This window comes from Bubalus kerabau, chromosome 3 (assembly GCF_029407905.1).
Source record: "Bubalus kerabau isolate K-KA32 ecotype Philippines breed swamp buffalo chromosome 3, PCC_UOA_SB_1v2, whole genome shotgun sequence".
Lineage (NCBI taxonomy): Eukaryota > Metazoa > Chordata > Mammalia > Artiodactyla > Bovidae > Bubalus > Bubalus kerabau.
The window spans coordinates 32268383-32283280 of NC_073626.1; the positions used below are offsets into that span (position 1 = coordinate 32268383).

At 41.0% G+C, this 14898-nt stretch overlaps 1 protein-coding gene across 1 annotated transcript in view; it reads left to right on the forward strand.

The window, feature by feature from the left end:
• The window catches only part of LOC129645831 (24-hydroxycholesterol 7-alpha-hydroxylase), an 83658-nt gene extending 73241 nt beyond the window's left edge, over positions 1 to 10417 (forward strand). The window contains exons 11-12 of the mRNA XM_055571273.1: positions 3845 to 3932; positions 9218 to 10417. Of these exons, the coding sequence (XP_055427248.1) occupies positions 3845 to 3932; positions 9218 to 9289 (160 nt within the window). The 3' untranslated portion in view covers positions 9290 to 10417. The remainder of the gene's footprint in view (positions 1 to 3844; positions 3933 to 9217) is intronic.
• The last annotated feature ends 4481 nt before the right edge of the window (positions 10418 to 14898 follow it).

A 14898-nucleotide genomic window follows, 5' to 3' on the forward strand; every position in this document is an offset into this window, starting at 1 on the left:
TGGACTGGTGACTCATTTCATATATGATATTATACATATTTCAATGCCATTCTCCCAAATCACCCCACCCTCTCCCTCTCCCACAGAGTCCAAAAGACTGTTCTATACATCAGTGTCTCTTTTGCTGTCTCGTATACAGGGTTATTGTTACCATCTTTCTAAATTCCATATATATGTGTTAGTATATTGTATTGGTGTTTTTCTTTCTGGCTTACTTCACTCTGTATAATAGGCTCCAGTTTCATCCACCTCATTAGAACTGATTCAAATGTATTCTTTTTAATGGATGAGTAATACTCCATTGTGTATATGTACCGCAGCTTTCTTATCCATTCTTACGTCTGTCATGCAAACCATCAGCCTATCCTGCAAAGTATATCCAGATACTAACCATGACTCATGACTATTTCCATCATCCTGGCCCATTCAGGTCCAAGTTTTCTGTTGCCTGGAAGATCATAATTGTTTCCAAATCAGTCTTCTTCCATCACCATATATTTTATTCTCAAAGTAGCAGCCAGAATGATTTTTTAAAAACTTAAGTCAAATTTGTTCAAAACTGTCTAATGGCTTTTTGTCTCACAGAAATGAAGTATTTAGCATGCCCACAAAATTAAGATGATAATCAGTCATTCTGCAGAGAATCTGAAGAATAAACATTTGGATATATCTCTTTCTAAAAAAATCATAATGCAAAGAATTTATTATTGATAGTTACATATGTTAATAATCAACAACAATTAAACACCGTTACAGTTTCCAAACAGTGTTTGTGATTTATGCTATCTTCTCATTTCAGAGTTATACATTATGGATATATCTTAAGGGAAGAAGATATGGTGTGCCCATCATGGGCTGCTCCTGTCCCAAGGACAAACATCATGGCCAGAAATGGACAATCTAATTTGTTAGAAGCTTGACAAAAACTTAATTGTGAGGAATTCTAAACCTGCAAATTAGCAAAATTGCTTTTTCTTGGAATTACTGCTTAATTTGATCCAAATCAGTAGATTGAGTTGTTCTATTTCATAAGCATTGACACTCCATTGAAATGAATTATCTTTAGCATTTCTAAGTTGTTGTCAGTCTCTAAGTCGTGTCTGACTCTTTGCAGCCCCGTGGACTGCGGCACACCAGGCTCGTAGGTAGAATTAAATTTACATCACAAGTATTTGTGAAGAACTGATGTATCCAGGTAGGTTCTAACAATACCTGGAGTGCTCCAGATTTCATTTGAAATAGAAATACAGGCAAGATGTTTCAAGAATACCAGTGGGAAATAAATCTAATTATCTGATACAAATAGTAGATCATTCATATTCATTCATCCACTCATGCAATCAACAAACGTTGAGGATTCAATGATAAATAAGACCTGCTTCCTGTTTTTGTGAAGGTTGTAGTCGATAAGGGGAGACAGACATGAGGAAGATTAAGTGTAATAGGGTGGGATTGTAGGATAATGGTGTTAATTGAGGGATGTTAAAAGTGCCACAGAAACATAGAAAAAGATGGAAAGATAAAGAAATTGAATCTGCTTTATGGAGGCATCTCCTTCCATCATCGTTCCTTTTATCAGTCAACACTAGATACTAGCAGAGCTCCATGCCCTGTGCTAAGACCCAAGACTATAATCCCAGGAGAGAGATAACTAATAAACGATCACAATTCATGCAGTAGACGCAGTGGCTAAAGTGTGCCCAGGGAGCCATGGAATGGGCAGGAAGGGCACCTCAGCCCGGGAGCAAGCAGTCAGGGAATGCTTCCAGAGGAAACTGAGCCTCAGGGAAGAGAAGGGCTTGCAAAAGATGGCATTGCCATTCAGAGAACCTCAAGTATTCAGTGTGGCAAGAGCATGGATTTTAAGGAGGAGCTCTGGGGGAGAGGAGGCTGGAGAAATAGGTAGGAGACAGGTCTTCAATGGCTGGCAGTGTTCCCTGCAGCATGTAGAAGGAAATAAGAAGCATTGACAAATGGAATGGGCTTCCCTGGTAGCTCAGCTGGTAAAGAATCTGCCTGCAGTGCAAGAGACCCTGGTTCAATTCCTGGGTCAGGAAGATTCCCTGGAGAAGCGACAGGCTATCCACTCCAATATTCTTGGGCATCCCTGGTGGCTCAGATGGTAAAGAATCTGCCTGCAATGTGGGAGACCTGGGTTCGATCCCTGGGTTGGGAAGATCTCCTGGAGAAGGGCATGGCAACCCATTCTAGTGTTCTTGCCTGTAAAATCCCCATGGACAGAGGAGCCTGGCAGGCTACAGTCCATGGTCTTGCAGATAATCGGACATGACTGAGTGACTAAGTACATGTGTGTAAAATGAGGAAATGGCAATAAATTTCTGTCTTAGAAAGTTCTCTTCAGTAGTAGGGCAAAGGACAGAGTAGAGAGAAGTGATACTGAAAGCAGAGAAGCCAATCTGAAAGCCCAGGTGATTCAGGAATCCAGGACATCAGTAAATGGTGAAGATCTACAGTGGGGAGCAGTGGAGGGACTAGAGTTAGGGGGATACGGAGAAGGACTGGGGAAGCATTAGGAAGATAAAACAAAAACCTCGGTGTCCAACTGTGCAGGAAGTGTAATGGAGAGTGTTGTTTCTACGATGGCATACAGATTTCTGATGTTGGACTAATCGTACTTATTAGGGGCCATTCCCTCTAAAATGGTCTGCCTCCCCTAAGGAGAGCTCAAAACAACCCACTGGGATGCCAGGAAAAGTGGCAGAATTTCATTTACATTTTTCTCAGTTTTTAAATTTCTGTGTATATATATATGTGTATACAAAGTTGGCAGTAAACTAGTACAATGGTATGTATATACAATTTTTTAAAAAATATTTGTTTGGCTGTGGTAGGTGTTAGTTGTAGCATGTGGGATCTAGGTCCCTGGCCAGGGTTCGAACCTGGGCCACCTGCATGGGGAGCGCAGAGTCTTAGTCACTGGACCACCAGGGAAGTGCTTATAATTTATAAATAAATGGGTCTTCATATATTGTAGGGTATGTACAGTATTTTCTTATCAGAGATGTATGATCAAAAAACTTGGAGCCTGAGTGTAGGATTATAGTAGAGAAAAAAATTGGCAGTTAGGGGAAATTTAAAGTGCCTCCAGAATATCTAGGCAGTAATTCCTACAGGACTGTCCTATGGAACTTTCTGTGATCATAGAAAAGTTCTAAATAGGTGTTGTTCGATATGGTGGCCAGTAACTACTTATGGCCATTAAGCACTTGAAATGTGGTTTATGCCACTAAGGAGCTGAAATTTTTAATTTTGATAAATTTAAATTTATTTAAGTAGCCTCATGTAGCTAATAGCTACTGTATTGAAAAGGACAAATCTAGAACTTAGAGGAGAGACCTGGAATCTCATTCATTAAATGCTTCCACTGGCTAAGCATTGTATACACATTTTAAAACACTGTAATCATCCCAACTCCCTTATGGAGTAGACAGTTTTATAAAAGGAAAGAGTTAAGTTTTTCTTTACTCTGTCCTCTTAATAGTGAAGGTTTATATTGCAAGGAAGAGCACATTTGCTCTGAAATATGAGTAGTTATAGATATTCTTCAGTGTTAGCCACTCAATCGTGTCTGACTCTTTGTGACCCCATGGACTGTAGCCTGTCAGGCTCCTCTGTCCATGGGATTCTCCAGGCAAGAATACTGGAGTGGGTTGCCATGCTTTTCTCTAGGGGATCTTCCCAACCCAGGGATCAAATCTGGGTCTTCTGCATTGCAGGCAGATTCTTTACCATTTGAGCCATCAGGGAAGCCCATACTCTTTACTGGAAGATATGTATGCATCTTTCAATACCAAGCACCAATTTTATTTTCTTTTTCTTTCAGGTGGCTGGCTCTGTTGGAGATTCAAATATGTATTATTTTAATATTTTATTATTATGACTGCAGTCTTCTTGACCCATTGCCAAAACAGGTAAATCTTTTCAGAATTTTGAATAGCATGACTTTCAAATTTGAGATAAAGTCTAACTCCTTCATTTTAATTACTGGGTATGAGCTGACTGATCTCCTCACTTAGGCTCATCTTAACAGTTCGTCTCTGCAGACTGAGAAACACCCCTTTAATTCTAAGTCAGTTCTGTGTTCCCCATTATCACAAGACTGGGACCTAACAGTAGTGCTTTCACCACTTGGTGTTAGGAGCTCCCCAATGAATTATCCATTTTAACCCTTTTACATGGCCTTGATGTCAGGCTTGTTTCCCTAGAAAGGCATGTCTGTGTGTCCAAAAGTGAGCCATGAGCCACGAATCATAGCCGTTAGTCCACTTGGAAGCAATGACATAGAAGGAAATTAACCCAACAGTAGAAACAGTGAAACGCAATGTGAAGGCCATGACCTTTCCCCACCTCTGACCTTTGGCTCTCTCAATCATTTAACTCATTTGTGTTTCTGTAGTTCTCTTCTCTTGGACCAATGGCCCTCAAACTGGTGTGAGCATCAGAATTAGCTGAGATGGAGGGGGCTTGTTAGAACACAGAATCCTTGGCCCTAGCCCTAGAGCTCCTGATGAGTAGATCTGGCAAAGGGCTTCAGAATTTGTATTTCTGATAAGTTCTGGGTGCTGCTGCTTCCACACTTTGAGGACCACTGTCCTAGGAAACAGGGGGAAGTCCAATTTAATTCCAGGTGTTTGGATGTCCCTTTGAAAACTCTGGATAAAAGGTGCTATTTAATTTAAACTGAGGCTGAAGCTCAGAAATTAAGGATTGCAATCTCAGGGCTATTCACATAGCATTTTGTGCTATGATTTACTCTTGATATACTAAGGGCTAATATATGGAGGGATAAATAAAACTCCTGGGTGACATTTCAACAGAAATTCTGTAAGTGCATAAATGACACTGAAAATATTATATTGCTCACAAATATGCACATTTCAGCACTTTGCCTTGATTTCTTTTGCACTTCTATTTTGAGTACAAGCAACAGTGATAAAGAACTCTCAAAATCCAATGATGAAAGGGAAATCAAAACACCCTTCACAAAGGTTTTCAGCTGAGTACAGTTTTGTTGGCAAAATGAAGATCCGGGCCAGGATTTACAGGCACCAAATACTAGTTTCTGATCTTCCAAGTTAAATGTTGCGATATTGTCCAGGACTGACTCAGCATCTAACTATTTTCCCACCAGTCAGAAGACACAGGAATGCCTTTTCACATTAGAAGGATGTCAAACCATGTGACACATAAAACTGGAGATCAGTCATTTTGACCAGATCCTTAGGCAGGGTTTTTTCCAGCACTTTCTTCCCCACTAAGAATTCTAGTATTTTTATACCTTTTTCTTTTTGTTTTAAAATACATCTTATTTCTATTTTGACCCTACTACGAACATTTTTCAAAGAGATGTGACCTCAGTTTGTAAAAAGTACAAGTCTGAGAGAATCCTCGTCTCAAAGGGCATTTCATTTCACAGTTCTTATTTTAGAAAGACCAATTAATATTATTTAATTGTTGGATTTATTTTACTAAGTTGTGAAAGGAGGTGATCAAAAAATACAGGCAATGACCTTCCAATTACCAGGCTCTTATAAGCTGCAGCAGGGAAGGGGGAGTCACCAGGGCATGCTCCAGACACTTTGGCATCAAGTGTAGGAAGATCATGGGGCTTGGAAACCAGCTCCCTCAAAGGAATTTTCTTGCCACAGTACCTCAAATCAAATGCTAGCATCTGCAATTTTACTTTTGTAAGAGTTTTATTTTACATCAGTCTAAAGAAAATAATTTAATCTTAATTCTCTCCCAATAAGAACCAAACCAGAAGGAAACTTTGCAAAGCTTTCCAGGATCTGTGATTGGTCAGTTGTGTCCAGATGCTGGCAATGGGAACTATTTCATTCTGAGCACTCACAGGAAGACCCACTTCAGTTCTTTCCCAAGAGCAAACACATTTTTTGCTAATACAGTGAAGTTTTTATTTGGATGATTGGTTTTCTTCTGCTGTGCTTTTGGGAGTAGGGGAATGGATTCTTAGAAAATCTCACAAGATCTATAGATCCCCCTAGTAGAAAAGTACACACTTCTTCATATACACAAAATGATGAACAGATGCAATTTCAGAGAGTCCATGCAAGTTCTGTAACTCATTCTATCAACTGACCTAAGAATCCACTTGCTGAGAAACTCTGTGCCCCATTGCATTCAAACTCATGACAAAAAAAAACTCATCATCTAAGTTGGATCACCCTCCTCCTTCCTCACACTCCTCTTTCTCCAACACTCAAAGTTGACAGAACAGGTTGGTTTTCTCATTCAAGCTCCTAAGCTTCAGCAACCTCTTTGCTTAATTTGCAATGAACTGACCTCCCCTCACCCCCACATCCATTCACCCCTTGTTCATAACTAAGATGTAATAGAACCTATCGGAACATTTGGCACCCACAGAATATCCCATTGGACAGTTTTGATCTTCAGTTCAGTTCAGTCGCTCAGTCGTGTCCGACTCTTTGCGACCCCATGAATTGCAGCAAGCCAAGCCTCCCTGTCCATCACCAACTCCCGGAGTTCACTCAAGCCCACATCCATCGAGTCGGTGATGCCATCCAGCCATCTCATCCTCTGTCGTCCCTTTTTCCTCCTGCCCCCAATCCCTCCCAGCCTCAGAGTCATTTCCAATGAGTCAACTCTTCGCATGAGGTGGCCAAAGTACTGGAGTTTCAGCTTTAGCATCATTCCTTCCAAAGAAATCCCAGGGCTGATCTCCTTCAGAATGGACTGGTTGGATCTCCTTGCAGTCCAAGGGACTCTCAAGAGTCTTCTCCAACACCACAGTTCAAAAGCATCAATTTGTTGGCACTCAGCTTTCTTCATAGTCCAACTTTCACATCCATACATGACTTACTGGAAAAACCATAGCCTTAACTAGACGGACCTTTGTTGGCAAAGTAATGTCTCTGCTTTTGAATATGCTATCTAGGTTGGTCATAACTTTCCTTCCAAGGAGTAAGCGTCTTTTAATTTCATGGCTGCAGTCACCATCTGCAGTGATTTTGGAGCCCCCCCAAAAATAAAGTCTGACACTGTTTCTACTATTTCCCCATTTATTTCCCATGAAGTGATGGGACCAGAGGCTATGATCTTTGTTTTCTGAATGTTGAGTTTTAAGCCAACTTTTTCACTCTCCTCTTTCACTTTCATCAAGAGGCTTTTGAGTTCCTCTTCACTTTCTGCCATAAGGGTGGTGTCATCTGCATATCTGAGGTTATTGATATTTGTTCTGGCAATCTTGATTCCAGCTTGTGCTTCTTCCAGCCCAGCGTTTCTCATGAGGTACTCTGCATATAAGTTAAATAAGCAGGGTGACAATATACAGCCTTGACATACTCCTTTTCCTATTTGGAACCAGTCTGTGGTTCCATGTCCAGTTCTAACTGTTGCTTCCTGACCTGCATACATATTTCTCAAGAGGCAGGTCAGGTGGTCTGGTATTACCATCTCTTTCAGAATTTTCCACAGTTTCTTGTGATCCACACAGTCAAAGGCTTTGGAATAGTCAATAAAGCAGAAATAGATGTTTTTCTGGAACTCTCTTGCTTTTTCGATGATCCAGTGGATGTTGGCAATTTGATCTCTGGTTCCTCTGCCTTTTCTAAAACCAGCTTGAACATCTGGAAGTTCATGGTTCACGTATTGCTGAAGCCTGGCTTGGAGAATTTTGAGCATTACTTTACTAGCGTATGAGATGAGTGCAATTGTGTGGTAGTATGAGCATTCTTTGGCATTGCCTTTCTTTGGGACTGGAATGAAAACTGACCTTTTCCAGTCCTGTGGCCACTGCTGAGTTTTCCAAATTTGCTGGCATATTGAGTGCAGCACTTTCATAGCATCATCTTTCAGGATTTGAAATAGCTCCACTGGAATTCCATCACCTCCACTAGCTTTGTTTGTAGTGATGCTTTCTAGGTCCACTATAATAGTGGTTTGCACCATCAGCACCATGTTGTCTTATGAACATCAGTAACATGTGTCATAGAAGTCTCACTCAGCAATTATAAATGAGGTGTCAGATACTGGGGGCCAGAAATGTATTGAAAGAGCTGTATTTGTGGTATCCTCTTCACCCAGCTAAAGTGAAGGGTGAGTCCCAGGCTCATAGCCTTGGGATATGTGAAACTGTGAAGAAGCTGCTATTAGAATAAGGGATTGGTACTGATGAACCTATTTGCAGGGCAGCAAAGGAGATGCAGACATAGAGATCAGACTTGTGGACACAGCAGGGGAAAAGAGAGGGTGGGACAAATTGAGAGTGTAGCATGGAAATATGTACATTACCATATGTAAAACAGATAGCCAATAGAAGTTTGCTGTATGACCCAGGGAGCTCAAACCAGTGCTCTGTGACAGCTTAGAGGGCAGGGATGGGGTTGGAGGTGTGAAAGAGGCTCAAGACGGAGGGGACATATGTATACCTCTGGCCGATTTATGTTGATGTATGGCAGAAGCCAACACAATATGGCAAAGCAATTATCCTCCAAATAAAAATAAATAAATTTCTAAAAAAGAGTAAGGGATTGCCTCCTTTTCTGTCCCTTGAATAGTAGTGTTAATCACTCAGTCATGTCTGGCTCTTTGCGACCCCATGGACTGTGGCCCGCCAGGCTCCTCTGTCCATGGGATTCTCCATGCAAAAATACTGGAGTGGATTTCTATCCCCACTCCAGAGAATCTTCCCAACCCAGGGATCGAACCTGGGTCTCCTGCATTGCAGGAAGATTCTTTACTGTCTGAGCTACAGGGAAGATCCATCCCTTGAATAGAAGGCTAAAAATGATGCTTGCCATGAAGGCAATGGCACCCCACTCCAGTACTCTTGCCTGGAAAATCCCATGGACGGAGGAGCCTGGTGGGCTGCAGTCCATGGGGTCGCTAAGAGTCGGATAGGACTGAGCGACTTCACTTTCACTTTTCACTTTCACACATTGGAGAAGGAAATGGCAACCCACTCCAGTGTTCTTACCTGGAGAATCCCAGGGATGGGGGAGTCTGGTGGGCTGCCGTCTACAGGGTCACATAGAGTCAGACACAACTGAAGCGACTTAGCAGCAGCAGCAGCATGGAGAACTCATCAAGTAAAACCATCCAGCCTTCCAAACCTAAACTCTGCCTTTCGGGAACAATCACACTGACTAAACCTTAGGTCCACACTGTTGGCTTACATCCCTTAACTTCTATCCTCTTTCTGCATTTCTGCTTTTAGAGTTCTCTCCACTTGGTGGGTGTCCAGCAGCCGGAAGGACGATGCCGGATTCAGTTTAAACAAAGAAAATGATGTCTGCTGGAGGGCCAGGGCCGTCTGGAGGAATGACTGCCCCCCATCCAGTAGCCCGGTGGCACCTAGACCTGAGTTTGACAAGAACACGTCACTTAATTTTATTTTAGGATTTAGTTCAAGACAATGTCCAGGTGGCATGTGTATTTGGTATTTTAAGTGTAGACGAAGAATCAGACATCACTCTCACTGATACTGAGGCCCCAATACAGGGTAAAACATTTCAGTGATCCAAAAAGAGGTATTCTTCAGAAGTTGGCATTGGTTTCATACATTACTGCAACAGTCCCCAACCTCTTTCGCACCAGACACCGGTTTCATGGAAGACAATTTTTCCACAGATGAGTGTGGGAGGCAGAGTTTTCGGTTTCTCCCACCACTCACCTCCTGCTGTGTGGACTGGTTCCTAACAGGCCAGGGCCCAATACTGATTCGTGATTGGGGATCCCTGCATTATTATATCAAAACTTTAAATAGAAATAATGTCATTTGAATGAAATTTTTCATATGTTAAATTCACTGTGAAGATAACATACTTTAACTTCTATTTTGAAAAAAGGCTAATAGTCTTAGACTTGAAAGAGTATTAAATAATGATTTCTGGAAAGTTGCTATTTTTCTTAATATAATTCTTAACTAGCAATTGGAATTCTTAAACCACTATTAATTTAATTATTTATGAAACATGTCTAATGCTAAATATATGAAGAAAATGATCACTTTCTAAGACCTGTGAAGTCAGGGATCATGTCTGACACTCATTTCTATCCTCCATTCTGCCTAGGACAGCACTTCTCTATAGGGTATATTCAATATATGTATGTTGACTGATTTATTCATTTGTATTTTAATTAAGGTGAAAGCACCCTTTTGATTCAAGGTGTTTATAATTGTAGTTGAAGAGATAATATTTTTCCTAGTTTATAGAAGCTCTAAGTGACGTGTCAAGTCAAATAACCTTTCAATCTACTACTTAAGACTTTCGCCTGAAATATTTACTATGAAATCCAGAAAAGAAATCCTATCATGTTCAGGGGAAATATATGACCCCAATCACAGCGTGATTTGTCCTCTAAGAGTCAATAAAATGCCATCTGCCTCCTTGGTTTCACAATAAATAAGCTTTGCAGTGCATGTGTCCTCTGGATTATTTGCTCCCCTGTGCTAGAATGATCCCGAGGGGTTGAAAACGATTGCTTACTTATCTGTCTCCCACCAATGGGCAGATGACTCGCTAGGAGAAAATTAAGTACTTTGGAATGCATTAACTCTTTGGGACTAATACAGTGATTTTGAAGCTTAGCTAGCAGCTTGCCGCTTAGCTTAGCAGGCTGGAGGTCTGAGGACTGAAGGGAGTGAAGAAGGCAGTTGAAAATCCACAGGAGAGCTGAGAACTGTGGACCACTAGCTGGCGGTTCTTCTAAATATGGCAGGTGTGCTTCCAGGGAAGGTGTGTCCTCTTCCAAACAGCTGGGGCCCACAGCCAAACATGGTATTTGCAAATAATAGACACTTGAGCTAAATCTGCAGACATTTGGGGCTAGTGTTTATCTCCTTATTATTGTTTGGTAAGGTTGAAGTTAGCTGGCAAGTTTATGCACTTTAAAAGAAAAAAAAACTGCCCAGATGTGGGAGATCTATAACCTTTGAAATCAAGCACGGTAAGAGGAATATACTTGGAGGTCCTTATTTCTTTTCTTTTTTTTGTAAATGAATTATTTTAATTGGAGGCTAATTAATTTACAATATTGTAGTGGTTTTTGCCATACATTGACATGAATCTGCCATGGGTGTACATGTGTTCCCCATCCTGAACCCCACTCCCACCTGCCTCCCCATCCCATCCCTCAGGGTCATCCCAGTGCACCAGCCCCGAGCACCCTGTCTCATGCATTAAACCTGGACTGGCGATCTGTTTCACATATGATAATATACATGTTTCAATGCCATTCTCCCAAATCATCCCACCCTCGCCTTCTCCCACAAAGTCCAAAAGTCTGTTCTTTTTCTCTGTGTCTCTTTTGCTGTCTCGCATATAGGTTCATCGTTACCATCTTTCTAAATTCCATATATATGCATTGTTATGCTGATTGGTGTTTTTCTTTCTGACTTACTTTGCTCTGTGTAATAGGCTGCAGTTTCATCCACCTCATTAGAACTGATTCAGATGCATTCTTTTTAATAGCTGAGGAATATTCCATTGTGTATATGTACCTCAGCTTTCTTATCTATTCACCTGCTGATGGACATATAGGTTGCTTCCATGTCCAGGCTATTGTAAACAGTGCTGCGATGAACACTGGGGTACACGTGTTTCTAATTCTGGTTTCCTTGGTGTATATGCCCAGCAGTGGGATTGCTGGGTCATATGGCCATTCTATTTCCATTTTTTTTAAGGAATCTCCACACTGTTCTCCATAGTGGTTGTACTAGTTTGCATTCCCACCAACAATGTAAGAAGGTTCCCTTTTCTCCCCACCCTCTCCAGCATTTATTGTTTGTAGACTTTTTGATAGCAGCCATTCTGACTGGCATGAGATGGTACCTCATTGTGGTTTTGATTTGCATTTCTCTGATAAAGAGTGATGTTGAGCATCTTTTCATGTGTTTGTTAACCATCTGTATGTCTTCTTTAGAGAAATGTCTGTTTAGTTCCTTGGTCCATTTTTTGATTGCATCATTTATTTTTCTGGAATTGAGCTGCTTGTATATTTTTGAGATTAATTCTTTGTCAGTTGCTTCGTTTGCTATCATTTTCTCCCATTCTGAAGGCTGTCTTTTCACCTTGCTTCTAGTTTCCTTCATTGTGCAAAAGCTTTTAAGTTTAATTAGGTCCCATTTGTTTATTTTTGCTTTTGTTTCCATTACTCTGGGAGGTGTGTCATAGAGAATCCTATTTCTTTTTATTTCCCTAGCCTGAGATTTCATATAGGTTTCCCACATGGCTCAATGGTAAAGAATCTGTCTGCCAATGCAGGAGATGCGGGAGACATGGGTTCGATCCCTGGGTCGGGAAGATCCCCTGGAGGAGAAAATGGCAAACTACTCCATTATTCTTGCCTGGAAAATTCCAAGGACATAGGAGCCTGGTGGGCTACAGTCCAGGCGGTCACAAAGAGTCAGATGTGACTGAGCCCAGCACACACAACACATATTAATCGAAGGTGTATTTATATATATATATATATACATAAAGTATATATTTATATGTACTAACTTGAGTTTTCCACAAAGTGGAGCCTAAGACAGATTTGTATGTAGTGCAGAGAGTTAATTTGAGACGTGCTCCCAGGCAGCAAAAGTAAGGGATCAGAAAGAATATGCCACAATCGAGTTATGTTATTAAGGTAGGTGTCCCAGCCCCTATTTCAAAGCAGAAGCCATGAGAGATGAGGGGACCATGTTCAAGGGCATGTGAGGAGTGGCTGGAGCATGGTGGGGTGAGGAGCATGGGATTCTGCATGTAGTTTTGATCACGTTTTAATAGAATGTGAGATCATCTATGTGCAGAACATCCTTGTGGAGGCAGCCATTCAGGCTCATGTGATGATTAATATTAACCCTCCTTTGTCGTGTCCCTGCAAAGGGCTTATAACTTCATGTTTACTTAGCAGCCTGAAACAGAGAAGAGTTCACGTATTTACTGATGGAATTGCAGAACTAAATGGTAGTGCCACTGGAAACTTGTAATTAAAGCAGGAAATGGGAAAGGAGGGGCCATTAAAACTGAAATTAGCAAGTCACCTGCTGAAACTTATGTGTGAGCTTTTAGATAGAGTATGTACTCATTAAAAGGCATGTCCTTTCAAGATTTTAATGAGGACAAAAAAGGAAATGTCTAAGTCTGTTCAGACTATGTAACAAAATACCATAGAATGGGTGGCTGATAAACCACAGAAATGCATCTCTCACAGTTCTGAAGGTGGGCAAGTTCAAGACCAAGCTGCCAGCATGGTTGAGTTCTACTGAGACCCTCTTCCTGGTAAGGTCAGTAATTTCTCAATGTCCTCACACAGTAGAAGGAGTAAGGGATCTCTTTGAGGTCTCTTGTAAGAATAGCCATTCCCTTCATGAGGGCTCCACCCTATCCTCATGACCTAATCGACTCCAAAAGGCCCCAGCTCCTAATGTCATCAGCTTTGAGAGGATTGAACGTGTGAACTTAGGGAAGGCACAAATATTTAGGCCACAGCAGGAAGTAATCCTCCATAGTTGCTCATCTTTCTAAGTAGAATCTAAAGTATTTTGTTCCAATGGAAGACCCTGGACAGCATTTGGAAATGCAGGTGATTCCTCCTCTTTTGGGCCCTAAATCTCTTAATAGAGCAGCCAGGAGCCTGGGACTGTCTCTGTGAGCATCCACATGGGAGTAGACCATGATACTTGGCTTTCATCAGCATAGCATCTTTTTTTTTTAAAGTTTTTAGAATAAATGTCTCCATATTTCTTCATTAATGTTGGGTTTGGGTAAGTAAAATGAACTTATCAAAGTTTTATTGTTTTAAAATCTTATTTTTTGTTATTTTAATGAATGGCTATGGGTGGTTACTAACAAGTGTACACCTATTTTAAACTATTTTCTTGATGAACTGCCTATTGTTACATTCTAGAAGCCAATCATATGCGCTTCTGTCACTTGAATAATTACTGTGAGGCACTTTGCTAAGCCCATTGCACTCACCCACTTTTATTCTCACAATAATCCCATGTGTCAGGTGGGTTTCTATGATTATCATCCCTGTTTTACAAATGAGAGAAATAGAGTTTGGAGAGACTGAGTGACATACTTGAGGTCACACATCGAGGAAGTGGCAGAGGCAGGAGTTGAACCCAGGGAGTCTGGCTCCAGGGCACAGCTTCTTAACACTAAACAGCGTGGCATCCTTCTCTCTCGCTCTTTTGGAAAAAACATTTTAATCTTTTTTTTTTTTTTTAACCTCACAATAAGGCATGTGGGTTCTTAGTTTCCCAACCAGGGATCGAACCCATGTCTCCTACATTGGAAGCTCAGGGTCTTAACCACTGGACCACCAGGGAAGCCCCACTGCATCTTCCTAAAGAGAAAAGTATTCCTCATGAGAGACAACACCATTAACCTTGTCACCATAATCCACATTCTGGGTTCTCTGTTAAGTCTGAGGGACAGCTGGATAATTTGTCACATAGCCTGCACTACAAACGGAAAAGGAAAAGAGCTCTTATTGCTTACCAGTGTCCTTCCTCATCAGCTTCTGTCTCCAGGAGCCTCCAGGCACCACCCTTCCTTGTGAGTATTATACAGTGGACCAGCTTCAGATGAAGTGTAGCATATAAGAGAGATGGCCATTTGTTTGAAGAAAAATATCTGATAAAAATTCATCTTTTTAGTGAGGTCATATAAATACAAATTTTGGGACAAATGTTATAAATTCTAATGATATATTTTAGCAGGCACTGTCTATTAATAGTAATTGACTTTTTTTTTTTAACAGTGTTCTACCTTGTTTCTTCACAAAAATAGCCCTGGTAATTAGAGCCCCACTAGGCCATAGGGTAAGGGAGATATGTGGATTTTTCTCCTTCTGGCAGAGACAGCAACTAGATGAAATCTGAACAGTCTTAGTTTAAGC